Below are 13,714 nucleotides of genomic sequence, written 5' to 3'. Positions count from 1 at the left end.
CTTCCCAATACATAGATAGCAACCTAGCTGTCTGGGCAATCTAATTAAAAAAAAATCCTGCCAAACAAGCCAATTCACTTCACATACTTCTTGCCTTGCAGAAGAGATAAACTTTGTGTGACAGACAGTAGTCACAATGCTTAATGTGCTCCAAATATTTTATGTTAAAAAGAACAGAGAAAAAAATACAACGAAGTAAGATTAAAAAGCTATTCAGAATTACTGAAGCCTTCAAGCACATGATGAAAACATCCTTTGTTTTTTATTATTTAGAAGGCATGCTTGGCTTCAGCAGCTTATCAAGAAAGAATTGTAGGGAGCCAGCAACAGAATTCTTAAAACCTTCACTGTTCTGTTTCACTTTTCTACCGACATGTTTAAAAATGCAGTTCCCATTCCACGAATGCCCACTTTAATATATAGGTCAATAAATTAATCTTTTTGAAACTCAGGTGTCATACCATAAGAGATCTTAAGGAGTTACTACACCCAGGAAATGCCAAGCAGCTAGTGTGAAGTAAATGTAATTCCTTATGAGGTTCACTGTGACTGATGCAGTAGCAGTTCCCAAGTATACGGCATTAGTACCTGACTATGCTAGGAATAGCATAATGGAGAAGATGACCCATTAGCTTGTCCAGAGAAATCAGGGGGCAGTTTGGTTTGTGATGGTTGGAGAGTCTTAAAAAGAAAGTGACCAAGGGTTAGGTGCCAGACTGGGCATTGACTGCGCAGTCCCATGCATTTGACCATTACCGCACATGCGTTACAAGACTTAATGGGAGGCTTCTGCATGGAGCAGCTCCTGCTGTATCTAAGCTGGAGCTACACATGCTAGCCTTCTATGCTCTCCGGATTAATTTCAGACTGGAGGGAGAACTACATGCCAAGAACTATTTCCAGCTCATAATTACATATTATGAGGATTTTCACATTGAAGATATGTGGCAAATGCAGATTTATTGAAATGCAGTCATACAAAGTTCCAAAGCGTAAGTCTTGGCTATCCTATCATTTCTAGGTAGCTGAGAAATTCAGTATGTCAACTGCTGTATCACAAGTGAAATCTGACTCACTCACTTAGTGCTAAGATGAAATACATTCATATGGGAGGCTATTTTTAATATCAAATTCTTAGCTGTTCCGTGAGTTAACTTGCTTATATGATTCTTGTATATGTGAAAGTGTTTCAGCTGTTTAACCTTCTCTTTTCCTACCTATGTTTTTCAAGAGACATGCTTCAAAGTGTGAGAGGATTTTTAAAAATTCAGTTCAATATGTGGAGCATTTCAAATCAGAGACAGAAAAATTCTAACCCGAACCCCACTTAAATTAAAGGAGAAATCTGACTGATTTCAGTGGACTCTGGATTAGGCATTTAGTAAGGGCAAATCTGGGGCTAAGCTACAGAGAGCTATTGCTTTGTTAAATAAGCAACTCTTCTATTAATGAAAGCATTTAAAACACTTTCCAGCATTCTTTAGGTGCCTGGAAAGCCCTAGTGCATTTCTTAAAACTAAAAATGTATAGAAACTGTCTTTACAGGGATCTTTGCTTTGGATGAAGGACTGTTAGTTGTCCAGTCATTGTTTACTGGCCTGCTATAGCAAACTGCCTGCTGATCTTTGAATTTAATTGCCTTGCAGATCTTTGGTTCTGATGCCTGCTCAGGAAAACAATATTGACATGGTCTTAGATTGGCAAAGACATCATTTTCATAAAGCCATAGATGTGTTCTGTACATAAGGTGCATGTCTCAAACTCCCTTAGAAATCCAAACAAGAAGGAAAATATATTCAATTTCAAATATAATTGTTAGAAATGCAGTTATAATGCTGTAAGCCTCATTCTCTGTCCCACTCCAAATCTGGAACAAGGAACTGACATCCAAGACTCTTCTCAAATTACATCAGAGTAATTAATATCAAAAAGCACATCTATATACAATTACTGATACATTTTTCCTGAGCTAATAAGACAAAATTCAGGAGGTGACCACACTCTCATGACATCATTCCACTGAAGTCACCCCAAAGAAGTCAGCTTTCATTTCCTAAAGAACTGAAAACAAGATTCTTCTAGTGTATTTTCTGATTGATCATATAAAGTTGAATGGGGTGGGGAAAAAAAGGTCTGTAGGATGACCATTTCTTGTTAAAATCCAATGGTAGTAAGTCAGGTTGATAGAGAACAACTGACTTCACCCCTTTTTAGTTTTATATAGTATATCCATCACCTGTTCAGACACAAACTTCCTTTCATCTTAAAGCAATTTTACAGGCCACATGAGAAGCCACATTACCTATGAGCAGAACTGATCCACTTTTAAGTGCAGTGCTTTCAAGAGTATCCCCAATATACCTTCTGTCTCAGACTGTGGCACGGCACCCTAGAGAGCCAGCACCCTACCAAGAAATGTGTTCTCAAGCCACGGTGACAGGTTGTTGGCTTTTGTCACTACTTCCTGCTGAAGACAAATTTTGACTTAAAAATTTTGATGGCAGTGATGAGAAGGACAAACAAAGGTGGTTTTGTGTTTGTGGCGATGGTAGTAATTGGGAAAGCAGAAAAACATTGACTTCTCTTAGTTGAAACCTTCCACATAGTAACAATAAAAGAATCCCGAACTGCTTCAGTTCTGTGAGCAATACATTCTGCAGTTTTAGTCCTACATATTGTCATCAGGATCAATAAGATTATCAAAGAATCACTAGCTCTTTATCTGTGCCCCCTGCATGATCTGGTTTTAGTAGTACTGTGTGGAAGAATATCTTAAGTAGACAGGTGGGTTAGAGAGATGGAGTCTTATTTCTAGTTACAACAGTATAATGCTTTTTGAAGCACATAGCAGCAACATAACTGTGTTTCAATATCTAGTGCTATGCACCCCATATTCTAATGTATTGTTTGTGGAAGCCTATGCCAAGAAAATACGGAATTGTGAGCCAACAGCTGTGTAGTGTCCTTCAGAATAAGAACCCATGGTACACACTTTTTTAAACATAATCCATTACATTTTTTTCATTGTTTTTCCCCCTTAGCTTAATGAATTACCTACCTCTCTGCATTTACTCCAGAGTGCTTGCTCAAAAGAGGATACACAAGCTTCTTTTTGTTAAGCAAAGAAAAACCTCCTTTTCTGTATAATCACTTTAAAGAATGGAAAAATAGCAATTTCTGGGAGTCAAACATGGATATACAGAGGCCAGCAAATAACTATCAGAGTTTCAAAACTTATTCAAAATGCAGATCTCTGACATCATTAAAAAAAAACCCAATACATCACCTAAATTACCTCAGAGCTATTTGCATAAAGGGTTCAGAGGCAGTACAGTATAAGTACAGAGACGCAAGCAATCCAAAGAGAACTTAGCAACAGTTCTATTGGTTACTCTGTGTGTCTGTAGCAGAAAAAGGGTAACTTTGAAGCTCAGATGTGCAAACAGCTTTAAAGGAGTAAACAATCTCTTGGCAGATGCATCAAGCAAAAATCTGAAACTACAAACCAGGTAATTTACCAAGTAATTTCCTTTTTAGCTGATTCTAACTTTCCTTCTAAAGACTGCTCTGAGCCAAGTAGCCTATGTGATATTCTTAGGGCTGTTATCCAAGGACTTCATCAGAAGTGATAGAAACCTGCTAATAAGAGAGGTAATAAGCTCATTCTCTATTCTAAAAATATGTCAAACTTAGTGAAATTGTGCATTTCTTTAATGTTCTGAAGATATAAGTAAGCTAAATGACTGCTATACTAGTATTAAAGATGTACTGCATTCTGCTGAAGGAACTCTGCTTACTGGAAAATAAATACATAATAAGTACATTAGGAATTCCAGTGCTAGCTAGAAGAAATAGAAAAATACTTGTTATCTGGACAAGATGTAACATTATGATATGATTATTATTATGCCTCTGAAAAAAATATGAGGTACTTCACCAATGCAAAAAATCTCTCCGGCCAACAGAGCATAGCTATCTTATTTGCAAATACACAGACACGTGGCTACTTTAAACGTATAGAAAGAGATATTAAAAAACTAATGAACTATTAAAGTTGGGCTTTAACTAAAGGTGGAATGAAAGTGCTGCAAATCCCAGTATTATTTTAAAATGATCCCTTAGCAAAAGGAATTGCCCGGTGGAGGTTGTTAGTGCAGGTATATGTGTGTGTACCTCATGTAGGGCAACAGTTAACACAGAATTCAAGAGGGAAATTATTCTTGCCTCTTGGCAGAAGGCACAGCAAAATCACTGGCTTTCAGAACTATCTGTGCATCAGGAACTTAGGTGTTTAAAATGTTCATATTTATTCTGCCAGGAAAATGAACAAGTGCCTGGTTTTGCTTATGAAGAATTTACAGATTCTTTGAAGAATATAAAATAAACTGAGAGGTTAGTAACTGAAATGAAGAAGGACCCTCATAAGAGACTTCAGTCCCTACAGCAGTGCCATGTTTCTTTTTCAGTGTCTGGAAATATTGCTGTTACTGCTAGGTTTGTTTGCTCCATCCTCCTCCCCTGTTGTTTTCTGTCCCATGGAAATTACAGGAACCCCTGTCCCATAATGCCATCTATTCAGATGCCACTGCTGCTCCTCTGCCTGACCTTATGTGGTGTTTGCCGCAACGGGGGGCAGCCCCTTCCAGTGGGAAGTGAGACCATGGGAAGAAGTCCCCTGGATGACATCCTGCAGAGATCTGAAAGCCTCATTCTTCAGTCTGTCCTCAAGAAAGCTGAAAAGGACGAAGAGATGAATAAAGGTATATATAACACTGGGGACATCCATATGGTGAAGGCGACAGTACTTGGCTGAGATCATTAGATGCAATGTCTAGTTCCCAGGTTCTAATGTATATATTTATTACTCTAAGGGGAGGGGAAGGATAGGAGGTCTGCTCCAACACACTGACACAGAGTTCTTGAAAGGCTCACTCTTCTCCAAGATGTCCCCTCTTAGGCAATGCTGTTCCATCAGTAAGCAGCTACTGCATACAAAGGTAGAAGCCTGTCACAGAAAACTTGCCTGTCTGGCAAGTCCTTCCCTAGGGAAGTTCTAACAGGGCATGTGGAGGATATTCCCCAGTTGTGGACCCTGTACCCAGTGTTAACTGGAGGTGGGAGTGCTGCCATTCACCTACTACCTCAGCCCACTACTTTCTACACCCTCACAGAGGTGGGCTTTTCTGCGGCTGGGAATGCAGAGGCTGCTCTAGTGTCTGCTGCTTCCTGGCTTTGCAGATGCTCTGCTCTCACTAGTCACAGCAGTGGAAGCAAATCAGACTCGGGGATTGCAAGAAGCAGCACATAGGTGCCTGTCACCAACAAGGAGCACAGAGCCCTTTCACAGTAGAAAGAGGAGCTTTCCCCAAGCGCCCATAGAAAAAGCCTCCGTCCCTCTTCACATGAGTACTGAGAATTGGTCATGTCGATCCAAGACCTGAGATACGTGAGTAATAGATACTAATAGAGTAGTAGCTCCAGTGGTAGCTGGAAATACTGAGCTGGATTACAAATGTCCACATCCCTGCTTCTACTTGTATCCCAGCCCTATCCTTTCCCCGTCTCATGCTGACTTCCAGCTCTTCCCCATACCCAGCTTCTGCAGCTGATTTCTTCCAGCTGCTCAGCATCTTTTACTCATCTCCATTTACCTGAATCTGACTCGTTTACCTGAATCAACACATTAGGCTTTGTCATTGCATGTCTTCCCGTTTGGCTGCAGCTAGTTCCTAACGATTCAATCCATTCTTGCTAAAAACATGCCAGAACTGTTTTGGCAGATGCCATCCAGAGAGATCAAATTCAAGACTATACAGTTAATTGTGCGATTAAATTGGCATAATGAGCAACAGATTATGATCCTGCACTGTAGAATCCCACAAATTCCCATTTCAACTTCCTTAGTGAGGATTATGGGGGCCCATTAACATTATTCTTTTCCTTGAACAGAATCAAATGCACCTCTGGCAGAATGGCTTTCCAAAAGACAACACCCTGGGAAAAAGTACTTAAGTGACCTGGAGAAGAGACAGCATCCTGGAAAAAGAGACGCTGAGGAAGACACCCCTTATGGAGACATTCAGAAGAGGCAGCATCCAGGGAAAAGAGAGATAAAAGATGACCTTGACGGCTATCTGGAGCTGAAAAAGCAACAGTATCCTGGCAGAAGGTCATTGTTGGATCAGTATGCTGACATCCCTAGTGCACAGCTAACCTACTTGAATGAGTTATCCAAAAGACAGCATCCGGGCAGAAGGTATCCGATGTACAAGCGCCAGCATCCTAGCAAAGGAGGCTGGAATGATGAGGTAGACCTAAATGACCAATATGGTGAGAAACGCCAGCACCCTGGAAAAAGGCACTGGAATTCTGACAGCCCAGATGATGCAGGCCCCTGCAACTTTCAGGAGCCCTTCACCTGTAACAAAGGCGGCTTGTTGCTTGATTTAGTAGAAAATGGTAGCAGAGACAGGGTAGAAAAAAAACGTCAGCACCCAGGAAAGAGATCAGCATAGGACAGTGAAACAGAGGAATGAGAAAATAATTGTGTATCATTTGCATTTGGTGAAGTAAACTGCCAGATCACTAAAAAATTCTGTTCGTTCCCTTTTGGCTTTCTGCTGCTGACCTCTGCACCTCTCTTTCACTGCGTTAATGTTTCCATTTAAGTGAATGGCTTACTTAAAGTAAAGGAAGTAAAGGACCCAGGTGAATGGGACAGGCAAGTACTGAGAGTCTTCAACTCCCCCACTTTAGGAAGTTAAGAGTGCTCATTTCCCTATGGGCCCAGACCCCAGAATAATCCCACCATGTACGTCCAATTTTCTGTTCCCAAATGACTAAAACAGGCTCTTAAATACCTGTTCTGACGTTACTAAAGTGGAATAATTATATGGCTTCCTCTCATGTCAGTGAAATCAGTACATTAATAGAGAGGGACAAAAAAAGAACAAGACATGCCAACTATTTCAAATTGAAATTGAATAGGTTTTTAATTCTAAATGATACATTAATGAGGCCTGAACCCTTGCACACTACAGTCTGTCCAGACAGTAAGCACTAACAGAGATAGGAACTGTTCCAGCTGGAACAGATTAGATGACTGACTAGATAGTTTGACTTGGAACTGGCACATAAAAATCCTTTTCATCTAAAAGGCTGCATAAAGGGTTAATGAATCCCAGAGCATCTCAACCGCAAGTTGTGAACCTGACTGCTTACACCCCATACTAGAACTCCCGCCCTGCTGTGTCCACATTGCAGTCATGCCACTTGAAATCATGCCTTCTCCTCAGACATTTAAAAATGAATCAAGCAGACATCATTTTCTTCCAGTAAGGATTTCTGGTTTCTCTCCTCTCGGTGAAATGCTTTTACTTTCCGTGGTCAGATTCCCAAAGTGTTTATTTGATATGAAAAATACAATAAACATAAAGAGTCAACTCTGGGTGTCCTTATTGGTTGTGCAAACATACCGTAAAAGAGTAAAAAACATAAGACCATCCCAAACTAATAACAATAAATAAATTAACATCAAAGGGTATTTTTCTAGGCACAATCTTTCTGCATGCTGGTGGTCAACACATATTTATATGTAAAACTGTTTTGCTACTGAAGTGGAAGGATCATTTGCATATAGATAGATTCCCTTTTTAAATATTCTACCTGTATGACACAAATTTATGCATCTGGGCTAAAACCACAGCAACCTTGTCACCTAGTTCACAGGGAACTTTACTAGAAGTCAAATTTCCTGTTCACAGGCCTAAACAATAGATTTACTGATTTTTGCAACTAATGCACAGTTACTGAGTGCATTGAGTTATTCATATCACTTCTTGTACATTCAAAAAGGTTAGATCATGTCAATATTTCACTAGAACGTTATTTTTTATAAGCAAATGAGTATATTTTCCACTGACATTCATCCTTCTCAATACCATCAAGACACATTAAGTGCCTTGAGTGTTCCTTTTAGGCATGATTGTTTCCCTATTCAGTGCCCCAGAGCGCTTCCTCAGTTATATGAGTTGGTTTTGCCATATGGTTTAGTTACCCTGAAGAAGGATAATTAATCACCTCAGCAAGCTTCACTGAAGTTAGATGTTCCCAGGCTGATCAACACTTAACATGGTCTATCAAACAATTTCTAACTTTGGAGATAATATGCTCCTTAATATATGTGACAACTGGCAGACCTCTTCTATTGACAGGGATTTTCTAATTAACAGGTGCTGAAAAAATCCTCAGAGGAGGTAGCCGGGAACATTCTATACACTTCAAATTCCTTCAGCACACTTTCTATATATGATGCCTTTCAAAATGTCCAGTGTTCATTTTGCAAGGGAAAAAAAAGATTACTCTAAAGAATACCATTTCATATACCATTTCCAGCAATGAATGAACACTTCTTAAACCTCAGGAAACACTACTACACAAGACCACCACCACTTGCTATAAAATGTCCAAAATAAATAAAGAACAGGAAAGAAAAAATTACCAAGTGGGTAAACATGGGCAACAGCAAAAATGCATCACAGTTTCTGCAAGTCAAGAATGCTGCTGTGGCTGCTGCAAGAAAGCCAAGGTGGGGAAGGGGGAGAAGCATGAAAGCCCAAGGTCAAAGTTTTTAATGTGCAGCTACAAACAGGTGGTTCAAGCTATTATCACAGAATCACAGGTGGGAAGGGACCTCAGGGATCATCTCGTCCAACCTTTTCTAGGAGGAGCACAGTCTAGAAAAGATGGCCCAGCACCCTGTCCAGCCGACCCTTGAAAGTGTCCAATGTGGCCGAGTCAACCACTTCCCAATCGGAATCTCCGCAAGAGCAACTTGTGTCCCTTCCCCCTTGTCCTCTCCATGTGACTCCGTGTAAAAAGGGAGTCTCCCCTTTTTTGTAGCTACCCCTTAAGTACCGGTACATGGTGATGAGATCCCCTCTGACCTCCCAGCCTGTCCTTGTATGGCAGCTTCCCAGGCCTTTGATCATCTTGGTGGCCCTTCTCTGGACCCCTTCCAGCCTGGCCACATCCTTTTTGTACAGCGGGGACCAGAACTGCACACAGCGCTCCAGGGGTGGCCTGACCAGCGCTGAGTAGAGCGGGATGATGACTTCTTTCTCTCTGCTGGTGATGCCCTTGTTGATGCAACCCAGCATCCTATTAGGTTAAATCTGTAAAATCTACCATTCTGAGTAAATCTCAGATGCACTTTATTATCAATAATTCAATAACTTATTTAAAAGCGTGGCCAGTGTAAAGCTAGCACAACTGATTTTAGGTAAGTCTAATTTTTTCATCTTCTGTATTTTAGGTTCTGAGTGCTCCAGTATTTTCAGACATGGCAAGTTCTGCCAGGAGCTAGTAATCTGTTTAAAAGAAAGGCTGTCACTACTATAATTTTTAAAGTAATTATTCCTATTGGTTTTGAGTTCTTTTGCTTTGTTGGGATTTTTTGTGGTTTGTGGGGTTTTTTTCTTTTTTGTAAAAGCCATGCCTGAGCTGACAGCACTTTACAGTAAATCAGATTTATTACATCATTATTATTATGATGCAGTTTAAAAAATTTGCCTCAGTTTGGAGCTGCTGAAAATGCAGTTGCCTGGCTGGAAGAGGCATAATGTAAGCAGATACTGGGAGAGCTCTGACCCATTTCAATTACATTAAAACAAACAAACAAACAAACTTTGTTACTCCAGCAGAAGAGCTCTGGAAAATGACAAGAACACTCTCAGGGATTCCTGGACAGGGGTGGGACCACATGTGAAAGATCCCCTTCCAAGTTGTGTAGGCCAGTAGCCAGTTTAAAGGACAAGACAGGCAGTTCCATTCAGAGACACACATATACGGGTCCTGATGCTGGCCTCACGTGTCCATGAACAGAGTAATTTGGAGGCTGAAACATGAGCCAAAAGCCCTGACCTTCTGTCAGTGGCCTGGGTTTGAAAATCCTGGAAACTCAAAGGGGATGTCCCTGGAAACAGAACTGAATACAGGACAACTTTCTGTGTCATATTTCTCATGTATAGAAGAGTCAAAAGAGCCAGAAAATCTGCTACTGAGGCACCATAAAAACTGCAACCGTCATTGCCAAGTAGCCAGAAAAGCGTCAGCCCTGACAGAAATCCCAAAAGGATGAAGTAGGATGCTTTTAACCTTCCACAGATATTTGTCTAATTATAGCTAGTTGTAGTTCTCTTTAATCCTGGGGTTCCTGCACATACATTATTATTATTATTATGCTAAACGTGGCTCATGGAGCTACATTATGTCTGAAAAAACTTGGAGATAGAGCTACAAATGCAACCTAGGAAAGAGTGAAATTAATTACCGAACTCTAATTTTGCAGGTAGGTTAGAACTTGCACCTGGTGGGGATCTGATAACCTTATTTAATCCCATGCATTTTTTGAAATATAAGACCATTTACAAAAAGGGAACAAAAATCTCCACTTTATATTAAATTTTCCCTTTAAAACTTTCAAAAGGTAGCATTTACTTTCAGTTGAGAAAATTATTCAGTCATTCTATTACTTGCATAAAAGATGGTCACTCAAGAAAATGGAAGAGAAGGTTTTCACTGGGGAAAAAGATTACATATTGTAAGTGTTCTCCGACTTTTTTTTCTTTTAAGTTACTCAAAACTTCAATCTTGCCAATAAAATTTGTCCAGATTTTTGTTTTGGTTGAAAGTACATTTTCTCTCATTATCTGCAAGAAAATTTCACCTCTCTTAATTAATTTCTTTCTGTCTTCCACAGTGTTTCAGACATACCACCATTCCAGTACAACATTCCTCCTCCTAGAGGCATCATTCTCAGAGGACCACCTGCCATTTATGATTTGACAGTTTTGTGACCATGAAACATACACAAGCACAAGTACTTAAGTTAAGTATCTGTCAGATTTGCCTACACCCTAAAAACCTCTTGGCTCTGGAGTTTGGCTAAGGTACTAACCAGAAAAGAACCAGCTTCTATACTATAATGCTCTGCTTCTTTGAATAGTAAATATAGTTCAATCTCTTAGCAACATGAACTACACAGATATATACTACTAGCTATACGGTAAGAATTTTTTAATTGCACATCTCTCCTCCTCTTACATTTATTGTATACCTTCCCCTCACTGTCCTCTTTTATTAGAATTTAACATCTATGCAAACATCTACACGTTACTAGCTTTGCTCAGTCACACATATAAATGTACTCGCACATTTTGATAATTGCAGAACGGGGCCTTTAAGTTGCAAAGTTCCGTGATGAAGTGCACTACCTGTCTGTGAGACAGTCTGTAGCTTTTCAGGAATGACAGCAAGTCAATAGCAGACTGGGTACAAAGGTCATGGAAGTCGGTGGAAAAACCTCCCCTCGTCCTCTGCAGAATCTGGATTAGGTCCACAGAGCAAAGCTGTGCACTGGCCCTAATGTGGCACCAGCATCATGCAAAAATCTTTTTTCCAGCTTTAATTGAGACTGAAACAACAGATGAGTTCTTTGTTTACTCTGCTGCAGTTTTACATTTCTGGTGTGCTACCAGTTATTGAGACATAAGGGACTTTGATTCCTAAAGAGCAGCTTTTATAAGTGTCTTCAAAATGAGCTTTGTTTTCAATGGGAGGGGAAAGTTGATGTGAACAAGCTGTATAATTAACATTTCCTGCAACTATTTTCAACTCCTCTCACCATTACTGTTCTGTGCCCCCTCCCACATGCTTATCAGCCTTGACCTCTTTGCTAACCCACTGTAATTAGCATGAGCTGAGTGTTTCCAAGGGACATGCGGCCCCAACAAACCCCTTTATTACTACTTTTAATGACTGTTAGTTGGAGAAAGTTTGAAAACAACATTATCACCATAACTGAAGCCGAGTCACTGCTTGCCTGGTAACTCGCTCGGTTAACATTAAACAGCCAGCTGCAATTTTAAAGCATCAGTCTGGACATCGCTATGAATAAAAACTATGATCAAAAGCAGTCAAGTGGAGAAGCCCTACAGAAAAGATGAACCTGGGTGAGGTCTAGGCTGTACAGAGACATGACACAAAAGATGCAGACAGGGAAATTCTGTTTGTATGAAATGGATACAGGGACTATCTGCATTACAGTGCAGAAGTTCCACTTCCCTCCCAGCAAGAACAGCATGAACTCACACCTACAAGGTAATGAGGAAGGATTCAGGCTGAACACAGAGACCTCTGATAAAAACAGATGGGAAGTTCCTTGAGAAAAATGAGTTATCCACCTGCCTTGAGATTACTTTTAAACCTGTGTGAAGACATTTGTGGTTTGCTTTCCTTGATGAAACCACTGCACTTAAAAGTCCTAAGAAGGAAACCAAGAAAAGGGCATTTATCAGTTATCTGCCAATTCACTTTGCTTACATGAGATGAAGGAACACAGGCTGAAAGAGGGTAAAGCAGAACCAAAATCTTATTAGATCACAAATTGCATTGGTATGCTGGAGCATGACATTAGTTCCTGACAGAGATGGGGAGTGTCGGATACTAACATAATGGAATGATCCTAGCCAAAAGGCAAAGACAGCTCTTGAGTTTATTTCAGCCACTTTGGTTTGAACTGACAGCCAGTGATGCAGACAAGAAAGCAGTACGTCAGAGACACACTGGCACAGGAAGTGTTGAGTGGCTGAAGGAACACCTTCCTCGTTTACTCACAGCTAAAATACACTGCGCCTTCCTCACGTTCACATGAATTGGAAAGCGGGAAAATCTGGACTTAATAAATCATGCAAATACTCCTGCAGAATGGGATGGAGGTAAACCAGGATCAAACTTGCCATATCAAAGGAAGTTAGTTCATTGCCATCTTCTCTCTTTAATGGATATCGTAATTGAATACAATTGAGTATGATGCTGATTGGTATAGGGAAAATCATAGAATCATAAAATCATTAACATTGGAAAAGACCTCTAGGATCATCAAGTCCAACTGTCAACGCAGCACCTCCAGGCCTCCTAAACCATGTCCTGAAGTGCCGTGTCTACACGTCTTTTAAATACCTCCAGGGACGGTGACTCCCCCATCTCTCTGGGCAGCCTGTGCCAGTGCCTGACCGCTCTTGCAGTGAAGACATTTTTCCTAATATCCAATCTAAACCTCCCCTGATGCACCTTGAGGCTGTTTCCTCTCATTCCATCACTTGTTACTTGGGAGAAGAGACCAACACCCACCTCGCTACAGCCTCCTTTCAGGTAGTGAGATTATGTGAGACTGACTGGGAAAACTAAGGTAAGTGACCTGCTTTAAAGAAGTTGCCTGAAATACGATTGCTGTTTTAAACTAATTTTCACAAAGAAGCATATGGTTCCAGCATAAATTCCCTCTTGATGATGCAGCTGGTACTGATGTGTGGGGTGCCCATAGAAGCTACTGTAAAAAGAGACGACGAGGAGGAGGAGAGAGGAAAGCCAGGACAAATTAAAAATATAGCAAGACTTTATGAAAGGTTCTCTGAGTGAAAGCAGTCAAGACAAAAAGCAAGCTCTTTGAACATGCAGGTGTTGTTGAGGAAAACACCAACAACAGCCCTGCAAAAAATCACAGATCATTCACTGTTGTATACCTACCGTTGAGGGTATTCCACTTACTGATTTTAGACATGTTGCTTTCTAGATGGGAATTGGTTGCTGTACAAATTTGTAGGGTAAAAAGAAGACAAGAGAGGCTATAGGAGACAATGCAAATATGGGTGTG

General features: G+C 40.4%; 2 protein-coding genes across 5 annotated transcripts in view; one reads left to right on the top strand and one right to left on the bottom strand.

The window, feature by feature from the left end:
* TRH (thyrotropin releasing hormone) overlaps positions 1-7,436 on the top strand; it is a 51,260-nt gene extending 43,824 nt beyond the window's left edge. Inside the window, exons 4-5 of the mRNA XM_064453381.1 lie at positions 4,549-4,760; positions 5,950-7,436. Coding sequence (XP_064309451.1) covers positions 4,565-4,760; positions 5,950-6,515 — 762 coding nt within the window. The 5' untranslated portion in view covers positions 4,549-4,564 and the 3' untranslated portion in view covers positions 6,516-7,436. The remainder of the gene's footprint in view (positions 1-4,548; positions 4,761-5,949) is intronic.
* TMCC1 (transmembrane and coiled-coil domain family 1) overlaps positions 1-13,714 on the bottom strand; it is a 200,199-nt gene that overhangs the window by 181,055 nt on the left and 5,430 nt on the right. Inside the window, exon 1 of one of the 4 annotated variants that reach the window (XM_064453369.1) lies at positions 4,606-4,694. The exons of the other annotated variants lie outside the window; for them this stretch is intronic. The gene's annotated coding sequence lies outside the window, so the exon portion shown is untranslated. Of the gene's footprint in view, positions 1-4,605; positions 4,695-13,714 lie in introns of those variants that run through there. 4 annotated transcript variants of the gene reach the window in all.

The sequence above is a fragment of the Phalacrocorax carbo genome, chromosome 6, assembly GCF_963921805.1.
Source record: "Phalacrocorax carbo chromosome 6, bPhaCar2.1, whole genome shotgun sequence".
NCBI lineage: Eukaryota > Metazoa > Chordata > Aves > Suliformes > Phalacrocoracidae > Phalacrocorax > Phalacrocorax carbo.
Note: the sequence above shows the minus strand (reverse complement) of the source record. Positions and strands in the feature narration are given on the sequence as shown.